General features: G+C 40.4%; 3 protein-coding genes across 3 annotated transcripts; 1 reads left to right on the top strand and 2 right to left on the bottom strand.

Annotated features, from left to right (window-relative positions):
- Positions 1–514: 514 nt before the first annotated feature.
- Positions 515–15115, bottom strand: tmem151a (transmembrane protein 151A). Its single transcript, XM_072661620.1, has 2 exons — positions 14481–15115; positions 515–7572 (listed from the first exon to the last, which is right to left on the bottom strand). The coding sequence occupies exons 1-2, from the start codon at positions 14538–14540 to the stop codon at positions 5938–5940; spliced, it is 1695 nt and encodes a 564-aa protein (XP_072517721.1). The 5' UTR covers positions 14541–15115; the 3' UTR covers positions 515–5937.
- A 1472-nt stretch (positions 15116–16587) lies between these two features.
- Positions 16588–19622, bottom strand: ovol1b (ovo-like zinc finger 1b). Its single transcript, XM_072662534.1, has 4 exons — positions 19535–19622; positions 17977–18176; positions 16998–17238; positions 16588–16907 (listed from the first exon to the last, which is right to left on the bottom strand). The coding sequence occupies exons 1-4, from the start codon at positions 19620–19622 to the stop codon at positions 16588–16590; spliced, it is 849 nt and encodes a 282-aa protein (XP_072518635.1).
- Positions 19623–21205: 1583 nt separating this feature from the next.
- Positions 21206–24506, top strand: tmem223 (transmembrane protein 223). The gene is made up of 2 exons (XM_072662013.1): positions 21206–22002; positions 24022–24506. Exons 1-2 carry the CDS (start codon positions 21513–21515, stop codon positions 24318–24320), a joined length of 789 nt encoding a protein of 262 aa, XP_072518114.1. The 5' UTR covers positions 21206–21512; the 3' UTR covers positions 24321–24506.
- Positions 24507–24713: the final 207 nt, after the last annotated feature.

Below are 24713 nucleotides of genomic sequence, written 5' to 3'. Positions count from 1 at the left end.
GGATGGAAGACTAGATATCTCTAGAGTTTCTAAAAAGGATCGAGCTGATAGCACTTCTCCAAAGATGCCAATATCCATAACATCTCCAATTCTCAAGAGAACTGTACATACTAAAGACACACACATACTTTAAAAGAGTAAACTTCTCGATAAAATAAATGTAACTGACATTCTGTATTCATAACATTTGAGTTTTGTATTTCTCTTGTATGACAATTAAAAGGAAATCCCAAAGACTGTAATCCTATCCTGGAGTCTTACTTGGAAATTAAGCCCTACTACTTATGAACTGTGATGTAACATGCCTATGGCTGGATGGATAACTGTCTGTAAAGTGATACTGATCGTCATTTCTTCATTCTTTATTGCCAATCCTCTTCGGTTCTGCCATATTAATTCATCTCTGTTAATTGATATTTCTTTTTTATATCTAATTCCTCAATAATGGGTGTATTTAAGTGTTTCACAAAGCCTGACCTGGAGATTTAAGCCAAAATAAAAACACAGGTCCTGGTTTTCTGGTGCTGAAAGTACCTTTGTTCTGATTTATTAAAATACTTTCCAATTAGAATGGACATGATCACAGATTAGTCTTTGTCTGGTGTGTAAACATTACTAATTAGGGGCTGTTGAATATACTATATTATGCTTATAAAGGATTTATAAACAACTTATAACATGATTTAACAGATTTTGTTTTGTCAGGTATAGAAAAATCACAGGTTCAAGCTTGCCATTACACTGGTGATACAGGGTACAGATTTTCCCTATTAAATCAGGGGTGTCTAATTCTAACCCTGATCATTTGAATCACTTATGTTTCAGCAAGATATTCAACAAACTGTGCTGGACACCTTCTCTCTAGGACCAGAGATGGACACCCCTGACCTACCTCAGTCATGGTTTTTCCTTGAAAAGATGCTGATTTACAATTGTATAGCTCACAACTGCCTGCTGAGCTTGCGGGCCTGTCTCTCTTTGGCCTCAAAGGCCACTTTAGTGTCCATCAGCTCTTCCAGGGTTTTGTGCATCTCAGCCATGTCCTGCTCAGCCAGGGAGCTTTGCTGGCGGAGGTTTTGGGCATCCTCCCTCAGCTGTGCAGTCAGAGCAGCCAGCTGCACGCTTTGCTCCTGACACTGTGCCTGCAGCTGCACAGCCACCGACAGCAGACTCTCCATATGGCTTGCCACCGAGTCCAGCTGGTCTTTAGACATCCTCACAGCTTTACTGCAGAGCTCTGTGAGGACAGCACAAACATATTTGGAGTAAGAAGCTGGAGAGCTACATGGGCCATGTGCCAGGCCAGGTGTCTCACAAACAACATAACATAATAACCTCAAGGGGGTAACCACAAAAACAATATGTGATAACAGAGACATGCATTAGTAGTGTTTGCAGTAATGGTCTATGTATGAAACTGAATATGTATGTACAGTTTTAAAATCCTGTAGTAACTGTAGTAGTTCAAATTTACAGCAATACTGCTGTTCCTAGGTAAACAAGACGGTACTCCCGGAGACGATGTGACCTAATTCTCTAATGGCACCGCTAGCCTGAATCACCAGAAGAAGCAGCTTAATGCAAAGCTTATCTCGTCTTCACATTAATGAACTTCTCACACACACTTAGCCTTAGTGAACTTAGCAAACACCTAGCCTCTAGGCAATACACCTTCAGAAATACAGGCCATCCTATTACCATCTATGCTAAAATTATGTCCATATATTGTACATATATATAACTTGTATAGGCTTAAAAGGGACAGTGATTGATGGGGAAATCTGAGAATGTATTGTTCCAACACTGAAGATGAGATTTATATGAATATAATCTTTAACCAGAAGAATTGTATTATGGATTGTATTCCTTTTAGTAACATGCTATGTACTTCTGTATTTCAGGTGGCAAACTAACATGCATTTGGATTTATGATCTTAAAAAAGCCAAATTACATTACTGGACATGTCATTTATATGAATGCAGTAATGTAAATATGAATGTGTAGAAGAATTCAATATTAACTGTTTTCCTTAATGGCTGCCCAGTGTGTAATAGCTTCTCTTTTAAAGTGAGTGCATGAATCTGAAGAGTCACTTACCAGGACAATGGACTCTACGTGCACAGTTGCTTTATGGCCTCAGTCCCTTGCCCTTGTCTGTCCTTCACACGTCCACTAATAATTTCCAGTGCGACTGAGCTGCTATTTCTCCCCAGCGTGCAAGTGTTCTCTTGTCGTCTCCCTTTGCCTCTGTCTCTCTCTCTCCCTCTCTCATTTGATCTCATTTGTCATTAGGTCAGTGACTATAGCAGCTCTGCCCTTCATGCACAGATTATGAGCAAGGAGAGGGACAGGAGAGGGAGGGAGAGAGGAAAGCCTTTGGCATACAGTAACATTTTCAGGACTACCCGTACTTCCTTAGTAAAATACGATAAAAAGAAAGCTGTGTTTCTGTGTTCATGTGAGTGGTCAAACAAATTACTTTAGACATTAGTTTTCTTGTTTCTAACATGATCTCCATCTAGGGTTGTAGTGTTTTAATCTCCTTGTCTCCACAATCTACCCCTGCTGTAAAAAAAACCCAAAAAACTTCAAAACCCACAAAACAGTCCAGCCACTGGGCCTTAACCAGTAAAAATAAATGAAATCCTGTATATACATAATCTCAAAAAAATCAACACACAACTGGTAGTCTGGCACTAGCAAGATACAGTGTAGGTGTTTGTCAGTGCCCAATGCACACATTGATCCAAATCTAAAAACAGCTCTAAACAGCAGCTGTATTAAAACACTTAACTCCCCTTCTGTCCACACAGAAGCAGAACTGATCACATTTTCAGGAGAGAGAATGACTGAAATAAATGAAAAATATATTTGGCAAAAATATATGAGTAATAAGAAACTGAGAACCCATTAAAAACATATTGTAGAAAAGCATTTCTGTTGAATATATACAATCTATTAGGATGAAGCCTGAACAGAATGATTTCAAGGTCCACAGAAATCGAATAATAAAAAAAAAATAAACTTTTCAGGATATGGATAAAACCTAATAATAACGTTATTAGCCCATAACGTTAACTTAAATAAGTTAATGCAACAAAACTTTTTGTATTGGTCCAATCGTCATGAAATATTCACACAATGTAAATGGGATTTTCAAAGGAGGTTAATGTAAGACTTGGTAACAAATATATCAATATATATGCCTTTAAAATCCACTTAACATCTCAAAATGATGTTATGCAAATGAGTCTTAATTGTGACTCCAACCTTAAGCTGAATTATATATAATACAGTATGATAACAACATGCCTCATTCTGCTGATGTGATCGACAAAATACTCATTAAACACAGGGCTAATGGTTTGACTTTATTTATATGATCTCCATAATAATCAATACCACCACCATTACAACCATCACAACCACCGCCACCACCATCACCACCACCACCACCACAGGAAACTCAATGTTCAGTACTCGGTGGAAAAGTAGCAATAACTAGGTAAGTAGCAATCCTGCAGACAAAATAGAGATGCATTTGGTATGTGCTGTGTTTTATTCTCTCGCTGCCCCCGTTTTTGCTGTAAAATAGACTCTTTTGGAATATGCAGGATTCTACTGGTACATTCATTCATTCTGTGATTAGCTTCCCAGTGGTCAGCCTGTGTTCACACCATTCCCTGCACTGTTTGTAAAGCAGATGACTTGTTGTGCTTGTTAATGAGCCTACGTTCAGTGCTGATCTAGGCATGTAAGCATCAACTTGGGATTGGCAAGTTGCTCTGTATCAGTGTGTCAATATTAATCTTGGGCGTTGGACGTTGTAGTTGTGGATCATGGCTTGTGTTTAATAGGCAATCATGTGCTTTTCACTAGTGACAGTCATTAAACATTGTGGTCTCCTGTATTTTTCTCGCTGAATCCCCTATTATATTAAAAAGGACAGCTTTAAACTCAAGTCACAAAAGCTGCCAGTATTCAAGCAGTACAGGGAGCAGGCGATGGGATGAATGACAAATTGAACATTTTTAAAGTGGTCCTATGATTTCATTTTTGTACCACTGCTATGTGCTTAACAAAATTTTGTATGGATGTTACAGATGGTTCGGATGGTGCTAACACATTTCCCTTATGAATTTCTTTCATGTTTCTTCCTTAGACCAGGTTTATCAGTCTATCTGTTGGATCCTGAATTTGGATTTCTGCTTTTAAACAGTTGCAACATTACTGTATTTTACACTGCCATATCTTTACTGAGCAACTGGTTTAAACAATCAGGATCAAAGTATGTGAACAACTACGATAATGAGCTCCTAAAAAAGAGAGTAATTGGAGTCAAGTGTTCCAATTAATTTAACTGTATGTCTGACCTGTTTGGTCATCAGCTTTTTTTTTACAACAGCAACCTGTTCAAATACCATACATCCCAATCAAGGACTTCAAAAGGCCTCAGATGAAACATTCCACTATTTACTGGATATAAGGGTCCAAATACCATAAATGATCTTCTTTGTTAAAGCATTTGTTCATGATGTACAGTGCCTGTGAACTATTCACCCCTTTGGATGTTTTCCTCTTGTATTGCTTTTATAAATGGAATAATGGTCATTATATTCAAAGTAAAAAAAACTTCCTCACCTTCCTTTTATAATTGACATCACTTTGTAGAAATCTGTTTTCACTTTGACATTAAAGATGGTATTTGTTGATTTTTCTTTAAAAAAGCCAAACTATTTTGACCATCATTCCATTTATAAAAAAACAATAAAAGGGGAAAACATCCAAGGATGATTACTTTTTAAAGGCACTGTAGCAATGTAAAATGTGTTTATTGTTATATGTAAAGTAAGACTGTTTCTATTTATTATTACTATAATAGTAATTAGATTAAGATCAGATCACATTTTAAGAACTGTTCGTGCAGATAATTCTAAAGAGTTCACAAACTCACTGTGTATGTGTGTAATGCCATATTATATCTATATGAGGCTGTGCTAGCTCACTTGGCGCTGAATAGAAATACCTTTAAGGCAAAGAACAGTGGAGTCATGAGCACCAAGCTTCTACAAGGCAATTAAAAAGATTAAAAGAAATCATGACACAATACGGTGGGTTGAAGCATAAGTACAAACAGCAAGGGATTACAATTCATCAACCTATGCCCTCTTCTGTTAAATCTCTACCATTTTCCATTCACTATTAAAAATGAAGAGTCTCTTTTCCCCTGAGATCTTTTGGCTTTGTTTCGGTCTGCTCTCCTGTCTTTAAAGAAATTAACTGAAGTCAGAGACCATCTGCTCTGCAGTTGAACTACAGTCACACTTCTATTTAAATAATGGCATTAGGCTACAGACTGTTTCAAAATGTAGCATGGACTACATTATTATTTTTAAACTGCTAGGCCTGGAATGTCTTCACTACGTGATCAGGTATGGTGGTCCAGCATTTCATGTAAACTACAATATTCCTAGAGGGACAGACAGGCTACATTGACTGATTGAGCATTTTTGTTCATTTATGAAGATGGTATTTCAAGGCATAGAATAATAGGATACTGATATCTAATGATTCATGCCTATTAGAATTTTCTATAGGGTCAGTCCATGTCAGCTTGGTGCCAGCTGACACAGACATGAACTGACCCATTGATCATATTTTCCTTTAAACCCTACGGCTTTCCATACATTCACTCATATTGCAGTTGTTCTTCAGTGCTAATTTCTTGTCTGTACAGGGTGACAGCACACATTTGCTCTGTCAAAATAATCGAATATTCAGGTTTCACCTTCTCTTTATGTATCTTCCCTGGGTATAAACTTCTTCTCCGAGTGCCCAACAGTCTTCTGCCTTACTCCCCATTGTTTTTCTTTATTTGCTTACCTGCTCACCCTTGCAAACATCCTAATATACATTCTCCTCACCAGTCCTTGCCATTATCCTGTGTCAATGTCCTGGCCACCGTGGCAGCTCTCTTCTCCATGAATGATCAACACAGGAAAGTACAGAGCATCCTGATAGGCTGGTGGCCTGTCTCTCTCTTCTCCCCTGACCTCTCCGTTCTCTCTGTCATCTCCCTGTCCCTGTCCGTGGTCCTCAACATCGCAGTTCTCTTCATCTTCCAGTCCCTCCCCCTCTAGAACACCTCTCCTCTCCTCATCTGAACTGCGGAACCCCAAGCCCAGAAAGCCCCCGCCTCCCTCTTCGCCTCTGCCCCCTAGTCCTCCTCCAAGGCTCCTTGAGTGAAACAGGCAGGTGTGGCGGTTTCGGGTGGAGTGCAAGCGCCCCAGGGAGAGGCCACTGCGGCTCAGAACCAGCCTTCCTCCAGGCCTGACTGGGAATGAGCTTGCCCCCATCACCATGTTTCCTCTAACCCAGGAGGGCAAAGAGGAACTGCTTGTGGACCTACGGCAACGAGGACAGCTCTGGAGGAAGTAGCTGGAGTTTCGTCTCATTCGGGCTGCCACTGCAACAGACAGCGGCGTGTTAGTGTTAATGTCCAGGTCCATGAGCAAGGCCTCAGAGTAGCTGGGTACTATCTGTTGATTGCAACGAATGTGCCATTCCAGTTCGGTTATGTCCACCGTGTTCACCCTGGATATAACGCGAAGAGTAGGACCTCCAGTGCCATGCTCAAAACCTGACCGATAGTTTTCACTGTTATCATTGTCACTGGCATCTTCATTCTCACCAAACAGCTTTTCCACATGGTAGTGGACGTAGGCCGTGCGGTATTCAGCCACCACTCTGAGTGGCCAGGACAGAAGCAGAGAAGATGCCAACCAGTAGACCCAGCGTCGTGTGTACCAGGGAGGCCGTGCAGGATCTGGGAATGCTAGCATGTGCTCTCGAAAGTCTACGTTCTTGAGGTGCATGCCCTCCCGAGCCTCCATGTAGTCGTCCAGGCCCTCATTGTCTCCAAAGAAGCGTGCCCGCTGTGTTAGGTAGGCAGTCTCAGCACGGGCGCTGGCAAAGCTGAAGCACTTAGTGAAGCGAAGCCGGGTGACAGGGTGGTCTAGCAAACCTTGCAGCTCCTTGGACACGTCCTTGACGCCGTGTCGGGAGTAGTCAAACTCGGAGCTGGAGGTATGTGTGTTGACCCGTTCATGGTATACCTGTGTGGTGGTGTAGGCATCGCCGTTGCGGTAGCGAGTCACTTGCCTGGTTCGCCGCACATAGTGATAGCTGATGGCCTTCCACCAGATGCATGGTGTGGCCTGCTGTAGCCGCTGGATCCGGTCGTACACCTGATTGATCTCCACTTTTGCCAGGTTGGCTGTTTTGGAGTAGCAGTGCCAGCATTCCACCAGATAGACCACATAGAGCATAGCCAGGAATGCCACTGGTATGTAGACATATCCATTGGAGCAGGGGCTGTCATGATAGAGCCGGGCTTGGTCACCATAGTAATACGCAGGACCTTGGTCGTCGGACGCCATAACTGTGATACGGTACAGGGAGCACCAGCCCAGCGTGCCAAAGCAGCCATACATGAGCAAGGTCAACAGCAGGCACTTCCAGTGGGATTCCCGGCACAAAGAGCCACTTAAGGACTGCTTGAGGGGACGTTGCTGCAGGTGGGACAAAGGGATTAGGGGTAGGGGTTGGATGGAAGGATGGGCAATGTCAGGGTCAGGGAAGGAAGAATTGGAGATAGCATAAGTGTATGCGGATAAACAGAAAATTACAAGTTGTGGGTATGAAGAATGGGTTTGGAGGTTGTGGAAAAGGAGAGGGAGAGACAGAAACAAGAAAGGTTTATTAAAACTAGCTGTGTAAGAAATAAGCACAACACATATTTTGCAGTTTGATTCGGTTCGGAAATGGTATCCATTTTATTTGCAGAGGAAATACCACAGTTAAGTGGGAAAAAAAAAATTCCGACACATAGCTTAGAGAGTAGCTTGGAAAATTTACTTTACAGTTATGGAGTAATTGACTTTTCTTCTCCAGTCTCTGGAGGGCTGAATACATTTCCTGCCTGCTCGTAACCCAACCCATGACTGCTTTTAACATGCTTTGTATCAGCGTAGAGAGACAGCACTGAATGCTTTTAGACATCAATGCATCATTATAAGATGTGGGCTGGCTCTCTGCTGCCACTTCTGATTCTAGTGGCAGCTTAAGGTACAGCGACCATATTCCTCCCGCATGGGCTATTTCCAACCACAGAGAAAAAAAGATTATCGACAGACATAATGGCCTTGGCACAAACAGGTATACTAAGAAATATTGCTGAAAAATGTCAGATTCCCTGTGTTGTCATAACCCTTATAGAAGCCCGACAGCCTATTAACCACATACTCCCGCACTCCATCTCTATTGCAATCACACATGCACTTCGGCACGCACACACCCACAGTCCACTAATAGTCAGAGCGGTGCCCTTGCTGTGTGAGATTGCAGCACTAAAAGGCAGGCAGCAGTCCAAGCTGTGGCATAGAGACTGTGAGAGCCCTGCTCTTCTTGGCTGAGGTGCACAAGTTTAATTGTGCTGGTTTTACAAGGACAAGAGGGCAAATGATGACAGGAGAATCCATTAGAACCTGCAGTGAACTTTAAATCTCTATTACACACACACTTCAGACATGGTTCAAACATGTTTGCCATTATAGTCACCTCTAAGTGACCTAAAGTGTGGATTCTGAGAGAAAGTATAAGAAAGGTTTTTGGTTATTTTGGTCTAATTCTTCCTTCAAATACTGTACATAGTTTATCTTGCAAATTGTAACATCAATGATTCCCAAAAATTGTACCATTTTCCCCAATAAACAGAAAGATTTCTGAACCCAAAAGGATCACTACATTGTGCTCGCTCTCTGAGTGCAATAAAATAGGCTACATTATCATTGATCAATTATTCATTGAGTAGATGCTCTATAATGACTGGCACAAGTAGCTCATCATAGAATAGAGTATGGTGGTGGGTGGGTGAGAGAGTAAGATGATGTGCCCTGTTTATGCTTTAAGAAAATGTCCTCAGAGACAAGGAAACAAGGATAGTCTCTAGTACAGCATTTATGGAAGCTGCCATGATTAACGCCATTTGAAAACGCTCTGACATTTTGCACACTGGCAAGAACATATGAATACTGTATAAAGTCCACCTGGTATTTCAGAGGCACTCTAACAGGTTAAATTATTTAGCTGCTCTAAAAATCTACATCTTAAAGAGATCATGTTCATGTGAATGCTTTCATATGAGAGGCACCAGAGAGCTGAGTGCTTGAGTGGAAGGCAGAGAATAAGTGAACATAAAAGTGCACTGTGTGTGTGTGTATGTGTGTGTGTGTGTGTGTGTGTTTCTGACTATCCTGGGGTATTATTTGGCTCCTCACTGTGCACAGATGATGAGAAAGAAAGTTGACCGATTCCATTCAGTTCTACATTCACTTGTTACTCCCAGAGTCAAAACCTTTATTTAATATTTAGGGATGTTGCCATTGATTCTATTAGTATTGAAGAATAATAACAAAGGATATGGTTTTTATTATAAGAGAAACTAGTAGATCTAAGATATGCATTATTATAAAATTGTATAATACAAAAAAATACAACAGATCTGAAACTGACCAATCAGTGTTTTTGGAGCCAATACCAGTTGTCGCCAGATCGCCACTCAGCTTGACTGGTTGAACGCAGATACCGATTGAGGGCGGGTCAGTATGCTACATTAAGCTTGTCAGGCATTACTTGGTAATGCATCATCGTGCAGGGATTCTGTAGGAAGTTCCTGCTTTGTATCTCAAGAGAAAAATGTACTTTACTTTTTGGAATCAACCACATATAAATGCTGTGGAACAACTGGGAAATCCCATACTTCACATTTAAACACCTGTAAATTCCTGTACCCCAACTGCACTGTGGAGCACAGTGGAAGCACAACCAAAATGGGCTGATTGTGTAGCGCTAAAACTCCATCATTTAGGACGCAATTCCTTTAGTTTACCGACTGCTGCAGCAGTAGTTGCTGGTCATGGTTAAATGTGATCTACACTGTTTGTTGTGTGGTTAGTAGAGTTTAGTTAGCTCAGAGTTTAGTTGTTGTTTTCTGATACCCACTGAGCTGAGGAACATACAACAATGTGTATCCAGTTAATTCTGTTAAGCCTTTACTCTGCTTCCTCCACAAGGAAACTGTAATTCTTAACTTGCGAATATGATCTGATTGGCTCTCGGGATCAGCCAGACATATTAGCTAATCACATTTTTAGTTAGTTTAACATCCTGCCAAAGTGTTAGGGTGTTTACACACTGTCATACTTTGGATCCCACCCAGGGCTGATTCTGGGCCTGTTAGGAGGAGTGGCTCATTGTCACTGGTTTGCTTGTCTGTATGCCTTTTTGCAAAATGGTAAGACCTGGGTTAGTTAGGGTCAGTTTATTGCTTTTCTTTATTTTCCATTGATACAAACACTCAAGCACCTAAATACAGTGCTTTCTGGAGTCATGGCATTTCACTAAGCAGGAACACCTGCAAACAAGGTGCCGTTCCCATAGGACAACCCCACATGTGGCGCCGGGAGCGGATAGCTCCAGACAAAACAGCAGACAAAACCCAGACCACAGATTTCAGCCATGCTCCCATTCTCGAAACCTCAGAACCATATTTTCAGAGCATATGCTCCCAGGTCTGGAAAAAACACTAGTGTGTAAACACTTACTTTGAGACTCTCTAAATCACACCTTTTGATTCACATACATTTTCCATCATGTTTAATCCTGTAATAACCTGCAAATATAAACAACATAGATTTAAGAACATATTAACATGGCCTTTCACTATTTAAAAAAAATATCAAATTGAATCTGTATCAAACTAAATTATGGCTTTTGTGAAATGTTACAATCCTAAAAAACTGATAAAGTAATAGAATAATAAAGTGATAATACCCTTAAACTATCTGAACAGAGACCACAGTTTAAATGTTTTAAGTCTCTTTTCTTGAAATAAAGCACATAACTATTCACCAACTGATCATAACATACACATACAGGGTATCCGTGAAATGGGAACAGGCTAGTCAAGGGAAAAAAATGAGGAGAGGAAGAAGTGATAATCATAAATAAGAGGCTCTCTTAAACTCATGATTGCCTACTCAGCACATCCTCTATCTCTGTCTGCCCCAGAGAGAAACACTCAAGCGGTTGTATAAGCCTAACACACACACACACAAACACAGTTGTAAGAATATCTCAGTGGGAGTAACATGCTTTAGAGCAAGCAGAGAAATAATGTCAGGCAATGTAAGACAAGAGCAACTGCTAAATGGAAATAGTTCCAGTCGACAGTGCTGGTATGGCTGTAAGTGTCAGCGTTACATAAACATTATAATAAACTCAATAACGTATCCTAGTCCTTCCCTGCCCCTCTCCCTGTCTCCCAGTCTATCGATCAGTCTGTAACATTATATGGGTAGTTAACTCAGCACTGAGAGTGTGAGTGAAAGAGTCACTCTTACGGTTCAGGTTCTAATGGCCATGATGCACAATGACATCAAAATTGCACCATGCGCTTGGACAAAATCTATTTTTATGTTACAATTGATTTAAATGCCTAGAGTTAGATTAGCTGAACTCTGATGCTTTTCAGGTATCAATCCTAAGACTGCTGACATTAGTATTCTGCAAACGCAACGTCATGAGATAATTACTCACTGGTCCACTGCTTTGCTTTTTTTTTACTATAAAGCAGAGACAAGGAGTGAGATTAAAGGTAGCAGTCAGTGTGGCAAAAATGCATAAAGAAGGTCAATGAGAGTGCAGAATCAGGTGCGGAGAGAGAGAGAGAGAGAGAGAGAGAGAGAGAGAGAGAGAGAGAGAGAGATAGCGAGAGAAAGCAAAATGTGCTGTTAAAAATGACCTTCTTGCTACAGTATAATCTCTTTGCTGTCTTGCCCTGAAAGCCTTGGCTCTCTAGGCTACATTTCCGATTTCCTTGGGACACACTGGGAAGAACTCAAGTGTGACTGTAATGATGTTAAGAGCACTGTCTTTGTCCTTCATTTTGGGGCACATTATAAAGCACAGAGTGGCAGAGCTTGCCACTGTGTGCTATTGCTACTTACATGGCCAATGGCAAGTTCCAGCACAGAGAGAGAGACTGACCACTCTCAGTGCTCAGAAACAGCTTGCACTAACATTCTCATTAACTTATCATGATATAATCTGATAAACTGAGTAAAGGTTCATTTAAATGAATTGTTTGAGACAATGATCCAATAAGTGGGGAGAAAGACTGCATGGGTCCTGTTGGAAGTGAATGAAGTAGGGGAGCATACATGGAACACATACATAAGTGGAACACATTACCATCTGTGGCTGAAAGACTGTCAATCTTCTGACTGTCAGTAAAGACATGCTTTGTGCCTCATTATAATAAAGGAGGCGCCACAGCTTGTGCTTATTTTAGGAAATGATAACTTCATTATAGCACAGATGTTTGCTGATGTACTAATTAAGGTAAAACAACAGATTAATCTAATACAACAGCTCATGAACATGTGAGTATTAGAAGGAGGTGTGTGAAGTTAGAGCTGGAAATTTGTAGGAGAGCAGACCTTCAGGACTGTCATTCAATTTACACAGGAGCTCTCAACTGGCCGCATAGTACAATCTGAAGCTCCATTAGCTTCTGTTAATGTAACAGTTAAGATAACTGAATTACTCCCATGCATACTGCTTTATACACCTGCTAACTGGAGAGCATAAGATTATCATGTCTAGAGTGTCTATTTTCTGAACCCTGTACAATGCATTACAATAATTACCACTTATTTAATAAAAAATCCCCAAAATCCCCCACCCAAAGCATCTCAAAGAGATTCCCTCACTATCTCAGTTCTATAACATGCTGTACATATTTGGGCTTTCCTTCATCGATTCAGCGTATTAACTAATCAATTTCCACATAGAAAACGCCCCCAGTACTGAAACTGGGGAAGCCTGACATGATAGTTTTTGAATGCTGAAAACCTGTGATGCCAAGAAGAGAGTCAAGAATACTAACAATACCACAGCTATTTATATTACATGCTCAAACATATTTAAGGTCCCTTCCACTTGAAGCTAATTCAAAACACAAACACTGAGCTATTCAGTAATCTTCCTCAATAAAAAGAACTGGTATGCAGGTATACTAACAAAGTGAGAATGAATTCAGTTAGATGTAACATTATTTATGAACATCTTCATAATTACTGTGATAAAAACAATATTATTGTGGCCCAATATTCACTAATGAAATACCACATGAGCATTACAGAACTTTATTCTATTTGATGATAATAATCACTAGTTTATATATATGTTAGAACATTATATAACATTATATTAGAACATATTATGTATAGAACATTGACCTTAATCTATTATATATTTATCTATAGTATATTTATTAAATAGAATTATCTATCACCCCATATAACTAATAAAGTATACCCATATACTAATAAGAATAGTCATACTGCCATCCTGCTGCATTTATTCAATGCTCAAACACAAGCAATTCAATACATTAATGTCCTGATATCTTTTGTGCAAAAGACAAATAAATCTTGACTTGACTTGTTATTTGCAGGAACCCCAGCATTCGTTGTCAGACGGAAAATCTGTGTAAGAAGTGGCAATCAAACAATGCATGTTTTCAGTAGTATTGTTGGCCCAAGGCTACATGTTATCCTGCCCAATCTATCCTGACCACTTCAGGTAATGACAAGCACCTGCTGGAGAGTGTAAGTGCTGCCTTAACCAGTCCAGTGTTCAAATAGCCAATGGAAACAGCAGGATTTACCCATTTGTCCAGAGAATCTGAGGGCTGGTGGACTGACTTGTGTACGCACAAAGGATACAAAATAAACCTCATTTCAAGGCATCCGGTTTTATCTGTGGTTTCTATGACGACTAAGAAGGCGCACAGATCCCTCGTGGCCCCTCCCCTTTTTTAACAGGCTAGCCCAAACCAAACAGGAAGGATGAGCCACACTTAAGGGCGCTATAATAGATGATAATACTGCCTTGTCATTTTGCAGGCTACTCTATCAGGTCAGGTCACGGTTATCTGCTGCGATGCCTTCATCATCCATGACAATTATTCAGAATAACTCAGAAAGTTCATAATAAACGACAAAACAAAGAAGATATGTCATGTTATCTCACGTTTGCCACATCTGCATCACCAAAGGCAATAATTAGGGTAGGTCCTCTAGCATGCTAGCTATCTAGCTATCCCGAGCTTTATCCACAACACCTGAGCCCAATAAACTGAAATTGGATACAGCTAATGGCGTAGGTTTGGTTTATCACTGGCGCTGTGGAGGAGAGTTTGTTGACCCCTGGGCTACACTAACGCGCAATTAAAGTAAGGGGGAGGCTTTTCAACAGTTTATCAGCATACTGACATTTCATCCCGGCTGTAGCTAGTTAAAAGCTAGCGCTAGCTACTATCCTAACTTACAACTGCAAAGACTCTCGCGCTCACCTCCTCCCTTCCTCCCCCAGTCAGGGTGGGCGCCTCTCCGCTCACCGTCACCCCCTGCATCCTTCAGTCCTTTCCCTCTTCGCGACACGCGTAAATCAGTGCTGAAGACATGTCCTGGCTCCAAACCGCCCCTGCGGTCCAGCGACGACGTGTCAGCCCATCCGAAACAACCAAGTTAAGCCATGTTGTTGTTCTTGTTGTTGTTGTTGTTGTTGTTGTTGTTTTTCTCGCCTATCCGTGGCGAACAGGCATTCATTCTGTCTTCACCAGAAACGCTCCTGTCCTCCCCCTCCCCCCTTCACCTCGCATCACTAACGGTGCCAGTGATGAAAAACAAAGTCTGGTCTTCTGTTGAAGATAACAAAAAGGCCAGAAAAGGGCTCGTACAGGTCAGAAACTGAGAGGTGACGAAGGTAACAGGTCACCGCTGCTTTCCCGTCTCCCTGTATGGCGGGAACTACGAGCCTTCCTGAGGAGCATTCGCGCTCGCGCTCATCCGGGACACGCAGCGGTGAGGGGGGTTTGCCTGCTGTTAAAATGGGCAGCTATCGCCTGCTCTCAACGCCCTTGACACGGTGTCTGCCATCTCCTTCCTCAAACGGCGTGTATACCTGATCATAACACACCCACACACACACACACTCTCTCTCTCTCTCTCTCTCTCACTGACGTCATCCTCACGCCCACCTTTCTCCTATTCTAGACAGCATTACATTTAGCACGTCTGTCTGCACCCCCCACACCCCTTTGAAGAAATTGTGGAATGGTTCTGAGGGTTTCTTTTGGTTTCGGGTGGTGGTCTGTGTGATCGTGTCTCTTGGTCAGGTGTTTCGTGTTTTTCTGGTGGGATAAAATTACAGTGTTCATATTATTTATGGCACAGATGGCAACAGATATACCCTTATTACCAGACCCTTCATTTAAGCTTGCAGTCGCTCAAGATGTTCTCATGTTGTTCAGGTACGATGCACAGGTATGTGCTCACATGCACCCACAGAGGGCGCCACAGTCTCATTTAAAACCCCATCGTTGGGGTCATTGATCTCATCGCTCGTTGTTTCTGGCACTGCAGGATGTTGCAGCACTCCAAAGCAACCTGACACAGGAAGGACAGTGCCCAGCCAACTGCAGTCAGGACTTCAGCTACGGAGCTGTAACAGCACTGTAACAGTGTGCTAACTTGGCAGTAGGGAAGCTGATTACATGTACATGTGATGGTGCTGTTTGAAGGGGGGCTGTACTTAACGTCTGAATGAGATGTAAACAAAGTTATTCAGAGTGGTTTGATGTGAAATATCTTTAATTCTAGAGAAAGTTTCAGAATTGTTAGATTTACATAAAAACTGTTAGTGGTGGAGCAGATATAGCAAGTATAATTATTAACATTACAGTTAAAAACTATGATGCTGACCTGCAAAGCTAAAAATGTACCTGATGGCATTGGTCACCAAGAGCCCTTCGAGGTTCATGTTCAGCTTGGTGTGACCCCCCACCCTTCAAGATGAATGAAAGACAAGCATCTAGACTTTTCTCTGTCCTGGCACCAAGGCGGTGGAACAAACTTCCCCAGGGTGTCTAAACAGCTGAGCTGTCTTTAAAAGCAGGCAAATGCAGTCTGCCTAAGGTGCTGCCACATGACTGGAAGATTGCTGGTCATGCTGCCTGCCATCAGCAGTTGGAGGCCGAGACAGCACAATTGGCCTTGCTCTATTTGGGTGGGTAGATGGCTCTCTCTCCCTCATTTCAGTATTATGCTGACAGGAGGCACAGGAGTCTGCTAGCCGATGTATCAGAGCTGGGTACCCAGTGCTTTCCTCTGAAAACATTGGTTGCCCAGTAACTAATTAGATATAATTGGCTCTAAATATATATATCAATCAATCAATGGACAAAAGTAAGCAATGAAGAACAAAGATTGATGCTAAGATTATTAAATGATTGCATTAAAAGGAAGAGTTAAAGCATAATGTGATCATTTTATTGGTATATAAACACATAAATAGAAACTTGAACATGAATGATCACATTTATTCTGAACCAAAAAACTCTCATAATAATTCTCAATAAATTACTGTCTTTAAGTTAAAGGTTTATAATTGAACTCAATTTAATTTAAGGCAACACAATCCACAGTATTTGGGGAGTGAGGTGAGCTGGGAGATGCACTGCCTTCCCGGCTTTGTGGTTGCTTTCGTCTTCTCTTGGGTTTGGCTGTTCTGCTGCTGGGGTGTTTTGCCTGGAGGTGAGTGAGTAGGCTGTCTTGTGTGGGAGCAGTCAGGCCACACTCTTCACAGACATACAGCTTGTCCCGGCGTTCCTTGAAAGCATACTGTTGAGAGACACCATGAATCTTTTTCAAGTGAGCCTCCAGAGAACAGCGCTGAGTGAAGGCCTTATCACACGCACTGCACTTAAAGGGCCGCACACCTGTAAGAGAGGGTGCTCGGGTTAGTGCCTTAGTGTGGAAAAGGAAGAAAGAAGGTACAAAAAGATAGCGTCAGATGATGGCAGTCATACCTGTATGGGTGCGCACATGCCTCTTAAGGTCGAAGGTGTCATTGAAGCCTTTACCACAGTGCTCGCATGAGTACTTCTTGAAATCATTGTGACTCTTCAGATGCCGTTTCACCATTCGTGTGTTACTGAAAGTCTTATGGCAGACTGGGCAGGATGGTGCAATAGACAGTGTATCTGTTGTATCCAGCTTTGTGGTTTTTGAGACATGTGACTCTTCATTTGGCATCTCACCCATGGTTACCTGCATAAAAAAGAATGATGAGATTAAAAGTTACTAACCCCCTGTTTAACCCCTTACTCTAAGGGGCCTATAAGTGAGCATGGACATCAATTATTATTATTATTAAAAAACTCACACAATGTAACTCACTTACAAAACATGCACATTAGTGCTAAATTGGTTACTGAAAAATAACTTAATAATAAGCAGGGCCATTCTTGCCATATGTATTTATTCTTGGTCCTGGAGGGCCACGGTTCAGCACAGTTTTTGTGATTTTCCTACTCAAACACACATGATTCAAAAATGTCCAAGTATATTAGGCATGTTAGAGCAGGGAAAGAACCAAACCATGCTAAATGGCGGGCCCGCTAGGACGTGAACACAATATCTGCTATAAGCAGTATATCGCTGCCATCACGCAAAATCCTTGTATCATCATTTTGTACTATAATTTAAATCTGCCAGATGTTCTACACATTGCGTCAGTTTCATGATAAATAGACAGAGAGAAATGCTCTAAAATATTTCTTAATAAAACCTTTTACACTGACTTTCATTAAACATTAAAAAGACATGACTTTTTTTTTAACTGTTCCCTGTAAAATTCAAACCATACAGTCAGGAAGAGTGTGGGCCTTTCTGATAATCAGGTCTAAAAGGGGCTATCCTAGTAAAAAAGCTTGCATCTAGGCAATTCTGGCAAACCAGCACAAGATATATGTCACAAATGTAGGATGAATCATCAGGCCAACTGACCTTAATTTTGGTGCGGATGTAAGGAGGCCTGTGTGTCCTTATATAGCTCTGTGAGCCAGACTCCTGCAGCTGGATGGCCAGGCTACTAGAGTGAGGTTGTGTGTGCGTGTCCTCGCTCTGTGGCGTGCAGGAAAGGAGGGGAAACTCTGCAGTGCTGGTCCCACACTCCTCCTGCCCATGACAGGGAGGAAAGAGAGAAACTGGAAAGGGAGAAACAATTAATTGTAGCATTAACATTACCAGCAGTTTAAACAACTACACTCTATATTCTTATATAGCAGTGGTTTTTCGGACTGTGGGTCGCAGTGTGGATACAAGTGGGTCGTGACTCAAGAGGAAGCTGCATCAAGGCATGTTTTTGTTGTGTTACAAACAGAAAGGATGCAGAAAGGTTGTTTTTCCTCCGATGCCGCATCCAAAGCATTCATGTTAGAAATGTGGCCTTTTAACCAGGCACATGCATCTAGCATAAAATATGAACAATAGGAGGGAGTGCTTGGGATGTCCTGCAACCAAGCTTAAGCACATGCATTGAGAAAGGACCATTTTGCAGCCAGATTGAGTGCTTAATGTGATGCTCACTCTACCGTTTAACAGTGATTATTTTGGTGCTAAGAGGCTATGGAGGAATCCAGCTATAGCTGACAACATTTAAATCAAACATGTCTAAATAGTATTGAAATAATTAAATGTGTTCATAAATACAGAACAAATGATCATTTTCTATTACACAATTACACAACTTCACTGTGTATGACTATGTAAGAGTGTAGGCCTATGCATTATTGACTGATGTTTTATTACACTTGTTGAGTAAAAGGAGAGTACACTGAGTAAAAATCTTGAATGAGTTTATGTCTCACTATCATTTTCCAAAACATTTGAAGGGTCACAAGACAAACACTGCCTCTAAATGTTGGGTCCTGGCACTAAACCCATGCGATATACTGCTAAAAAAGGTTCTGTGACTTACAATAATAGTGGAACCCTTTAAAAATGCTTTCCATTTATAGCCTTTACCTAGAATCATATTACACAGGTAGGTGAATGCAGCATTAGACGTTCAGTGACTCAAACTGAACTGGTGTAGCCAGGGAATCAAACCAAAGGGAATCTTGCCACTGGGAAGGCAGTACCCACTAGACTACAGCAATCAGGTCTTAAAAGAACCATCTACAGGAGGCTTTCTTTGTATTCTAAGAGCCCTTTAACCAGGCAAAGAACCCTTTATGCATTAAAATGATTAATTAAGTTAATTAAGTCATCATGACGTTATGGTGGATTATAATGGGCCAGCAGGTAATTCAGCACATCATTTATACTAATTTCAGATGATGCTTACTAATGTATTCTTGCTAGTTGAGTAAAAGGAAATACTAATAATACAAATTAAATGAAACATAATAGCTTGTGTAAAAAAAATCTAATAATCTAGCCAATTGGCTTAAATTACATATATATATATAAAACAAGAGACAAACAAAAAAGGACCAAAGATTTCCATGCAATCCAAAATAAAAATCCCACTATTAAGCCTGTAAGCTAAATCGTGACTCACCTGGTATGTATATATCCGCTTGAACAGACTCTGAAAGCAGACTCCAGTTTCTTCTCCTCACATTTTTAACCAGAAATACTCGTGGCATTTTAGCTTTTACAGCAATCTACAATCCAACCTAATCACGGCTGGTTTACTCAGTCAGTGCTCTCCAAATTCCTGTTTAAGGTTCACTCACTGTTTGGCCACACTTAGTAAACTGGCATCAGACTGTCACACTTTTTTACCTAAATAATCAGCTAAAGACTTTTCCTCTCAACCTGTCCTGCAGCAACAGCCTATAGGTGACAAACAGGCTAGACTTTACTCTCTTCACTAAAACCCACTCTGCTATGTGCAAAGGACAAAAAGAGTACCACTGCCTCTTTAGGGTGTGTCTTGCTTTTAAGTAGCCTATAGGTGTGTTTTTTGACTGGAGGTTTTTGGGTGTGGGCTTATTTGTACTAATTACCAACACAGAAGGTATTGTTAAGGGGTCTGGTGGGGAAAGAGGGGGGGGGGGTCATTTCAGTGTCTCTAAACAGCATTTACATGATTTCATTATCTTTTAGTCAGTAAACTTAATAAACTTTAGTCAGTGCAGCTCACAAAAACTCTTTACAGAATTGCCAACTGTAAAGAATTGTAAGAGCATGTTTAAAACTCTATATGGGTCTATTTAAGTTTTAACAAACTTTTGCAAACTATTTAAGTTAAAAACTCTAAAAATGACTCTACTCTTACTTCATTCTACTCTTTCTCAGGCCACGTCCAGATGGTTTTTCAGGGATTTTCCAGCTCTGTTTTTTTTTACAGTCTTACCTCCATGTGCCTACCCTGTATGCAAATAAGGTCTTGTAGATCTGATAACATTTATTCAGGTGAGAGACAATAGGTCCTGCCCTGAGCCTTACAAATACACAACCTCCCCCATCTGTGGGCACCCAGAATCAACTGAACAACAGATAATTGGGAATTAAACCCCGTTTATATAATTGTTGGCATGAAAGCAGTCGTTTTAAACATAATTGTGGATAACTAGGTGCAATCCTGCCTCATACTGCTATCTGAGGAGTCAGCATTTGCTACATTTCAGACACAGCTGTGATCAATGTTACATATGTTATGATAATATCAAAATATATAAACCAATAAAACTGCATTCTGATTCAGGATTACCTGGATTTGATGGCCTCGATCTGCATGAGTTTATGCATTGTACCGCTGCCACATGATTAGCTGATTAGATAATTAATGAATGACTAGGTGTACATGTTGGTAGGTGTAGATGTGTGGTGGAGATATGTTTCTCGTAGGGTCTTAGTGCTTCAGATAGTGTTGAAAAGAACCGTTATAACATTTTGGGATTATGCATTATGCAAGTATCTTATAAATGTATTTGTTACATTTCAGACACAACCGTTACCAATGTTACAGAGCCCTAAAATGTTAAGGTAGAAAAATAACATTAAGAGACTTAAATGTTTCATAAGTTAAATCAAAAGTTCCCTCAATTTAACAATAAATTCCCTCTATTATATATATATATATATATATATATATATATATATATATATATATATATATATATATATATATATAGGGAAGAATTTATTCAATTGAGGGATCTGATTTGTTTATTTAATAAATAGTTATTATTAATATAACTATATATTTTTTTTTTTAACCAAATCACCCTGTCTAAACTGAGGACACGGTTTTAAACTGATATATTGTTAAACTGAATAAACGACTTATTAAACTGAGGAAACGAGTCATATTTTTCTACATTGATATTTTAGGGGCTGTAATATGTAGCTCGAGTCGTCCTGCATGGACTAATGCGGTATCCGTAGTGCAAAGGAAGAAAGACATGGCGGCGCCCAGGGCGAGCTGTGCTGGCTGAGAGGAATCGGGTCATAACTTTACACGGTTAAATTGATTCATAGAGCACGACCTGCTGCAGTCCATATAGCTAGCTCAGAAGCAGCGGGCAGACATGGGCTTTCCGTGTATGTTGTTTGCTGCCCGGGTCTGTGGCTCATGCAGTGCTGGACCACTGCTCCCTCTGAGGAGGGCGGTCGTGCAGCGTTTACGAGCTTTTACTGCTGTTTCTAAACGCTGTCTGCATGTTGCCACAAAAACAACCGCCATAAACCCAGGTACACCTAAAGTTCTCAGTAACGGACTAAGCAACCAGCTGCCGTGGAGGGGTTCCCTCTCCTTCAGCTCCACGGCAGTGGTGAAGGATGTGCTGCTCTTTGAACATGACCGGACCCGCTTCTTCAGGGTCTTGGCTCTGTTTTGTGGAGGTCAGTTTCTATTCTGGACCTATTTGGCCTACTTTGCGTTCACGGGCCTTCGAGACACCAGAAAAAGCAGCAAAGAGCCTCAAAAGGTCAGAACTGACCTGGGATTTATCAGTTTTGACATGAACCTGGGATCTAATGCCTGGAGAACTGGATTCACCCTGGGTTGTCTGGCGATTGGTAAGAAGCAGCTGCACATGAGCCTGAATGAATGGAAGTGTCGATACAGTTACAGTGCTTTCTTTATGCAGTAAACTGAAGATCTATCTTTACATGTGGGAACATCTGTCTAGGAACTAACTTTTCACTTCATTACGCCTCAGTTTATGTGGCAGTTTAATCAGAGGGGAACTCCATCTGTTCATAGTTCAAACATTGAGATGAACATCCTTGACTGGTTTGCATGAATCATGGCCAAGCTAACACTCATATTCACAGGCAGTGACAAATTCTTCCCAAAGGCCCAAAGAGATGTTTTTTAAGACAAATCTGGTCCCATCCATTGCAGTTGAATGTGATTGATTTTGTTGATGGTTAATCTGACACATTAGGCACATTGGGCTTTCACCTCTGCTTTTAACTGCAACTGAGTGTCTTACTATATCTTTGTTGCTGTGAAACTCTGAATTTCCCTTTTTACCCTGACATATAAGGGGTTCTCTTATCTGAGCATCCCAACCGTCCTGGATTTGAACAGTGATCTGAACCTTTTGAAAACTGGTTTGAATCCAGTGATGTTAAAAGTGTGCTGCAAATGTGGTAAAACATGGCATTCTCAGCTCTGACCTAAACTTGTGATTAACACTAATAGCCTGTTTCTGTATTTATAACCTGGCTTACTTGTTTTACTGAAATTCTGTTTCAGAATTTCTTTGCTTCTTGTTCTAGTAAAAAATGTAATTAGCAAATTAAACTGTTAAATAAACAATGCCACTTACAGGTGCTAAAGTTTACACACACTCCTCATGGACATGAATGTCATGGCAGTATTGGGCTTTCAATGATTTCTTTAAACTGTTCTTTGTAATTTCCAACTTCCAGGTTACACTGGTTCAAACTAAATGTTGTTAATCTAGTTAAGTACTTGCAAGTTAACAGAATAATCAATCAGTATTCAAACTTGATATTTAACAAAAAAGACAGAACAGATCCAGTCTCAGTCCAAAATAACTTTAAAGGATATAAACCAATAAAACTGCATTCTGATTTAGGATTACCTGGATCTGCTGGCCTGTATCTGCATGAATTTATACAGATGTGATTTTGTGTCGCTGCCACACGATTAACTGATTAGATAATTGCATGAATGAGTAGGTGTACATGTAGGTGTAGATGGGTGGTAGAGATGCATTTCTAGTAGGGTCCTAGTGCTTCAGATCTGCAGTGCTGTAATGTACAAAATATTTTGGGATTATAATATAATATGGCAGAAAAACTACTGGTTTATATCAGGTGTACTTTATTTCATATCTTATAAAATAAAATCATTGCCTGTTTCTGATACTCAGACTGACAATTTAGGAATCAAGGACAACTGGTCACATATTTAAAAATCAAAGGAAAAGACAAGGATCACCTTTCAAAAGACAGGAATCAACTCAGGGATTGTTTTTCAAAAGACAGGAATCACTTCAAGAAAACAATCTCCTTTGAAAAGAAATGATCACTTTTCAAAATACAGGAATCACCTGTATATTAAAGACCGGAATCAACTCAGGGATCACTTTTTGAAAAGCAAAACACAAGAATCAACTTTCAAAAGCTGGATTCAGTTTTCCAAAAATATGAAATGCCTTTTAAAGTGCAAGTATCAACTCAGGAATTGTATTTTAAAAGACATGAATTGCTTTTCAAAAAACATAAATTGACTAGACAGGAATTGTTTTTCGAAAGACTGGAACTGGAAGTGAGTAAGTAAAACGTCTGCTATGAGATGTCATGAACACAATGGAGATGAGAAAGTTGAGCCAACTGTTTTTTGTTTTTTTTATAAATTAGCCAAACATTTAGTAAGTTGGAGTTTTCTCATCCTAAAATCTAATCTTACAGATATTCACCTTACCACAAACAGAGCTGATCGACTTTGGTCTACTCAATGTGCTTCTTTTTCCCTGGAATTATAATGTAGTGAATAAGTAATGGAAGATGTTAGGTGATGAGCTATTGAGTACCTTACCTCTTTCTCTCTTTCTCTTTTAGGAGGAGGAATTGTTGGAGTGGGTTTGTTGTTCAGCCGTCGCTCTGTCAGTCGTGTTCTTCTGCACAAGGGAGGTAGAAAGGTGACTGTGCACACCCAGTCCCCCCTGGGCACTAACAAAGCATGGCACCTAACAGTGCCTTTGAATCAAGTGGCATGTTTTTCACATAGGCTTGAATCACCCTCCTTTATCCCTCTCAAAATCAAAGATCACAAGTTCTACTTCCTTTTGGACAACGAAGGGACACTAAATAATCCCAAACTTTTTGACATCACAGTTGGAGCCTACAGACCACTGTAGACATCATCATTATGTTGTTCTGTACAGTAAGCAAGAATACAGCCTCCAATAAATGTGTTTTACTGGACTGATGAAAGGATATGCTTTGAGGAACTTTTTATATGCAGCCTGTCGTGATATTTAACCTCCATGTTGTTCTGCTACTGTTAACCGCTTGAGAAGTAAAATCATCATGTTACACCTGTAGCAGTGTTTTGATTCATTTACTCATTTTATTTACACATTACTTCAGTGTATAATTCATACAGACAACTGCTGTCATTCAAACTCTTTACCTTGTTCTGTAAAATTGTTGCTTTAGAAACTTTATTATAATAAATGTTGAACAAACAATGTTAAAAAAAAAAACATAAGACACACCATAAAGACCATCTGCCTACCCACTATGTTGGA

The sequence above is a fragment of the Salminus brasiliensis genome, chromosome 18 (genome assembly GCF_030463535.1).
Source record: "Salminus brasiliensis chromosome 18, fSalBra1.hap2, whole genome shotgun sequence".
NCBI lineage: Eukaryota > Metazoa > Chordata > Actinopteri > Characiformes > Bryconidae > Salminus > Salminus brasiliensis.
The sequence above is the reverse complement of the archived record's forward strand: the minus strand, read 5'-3'. Positions and strand labels throughout refer to the sequence as shown.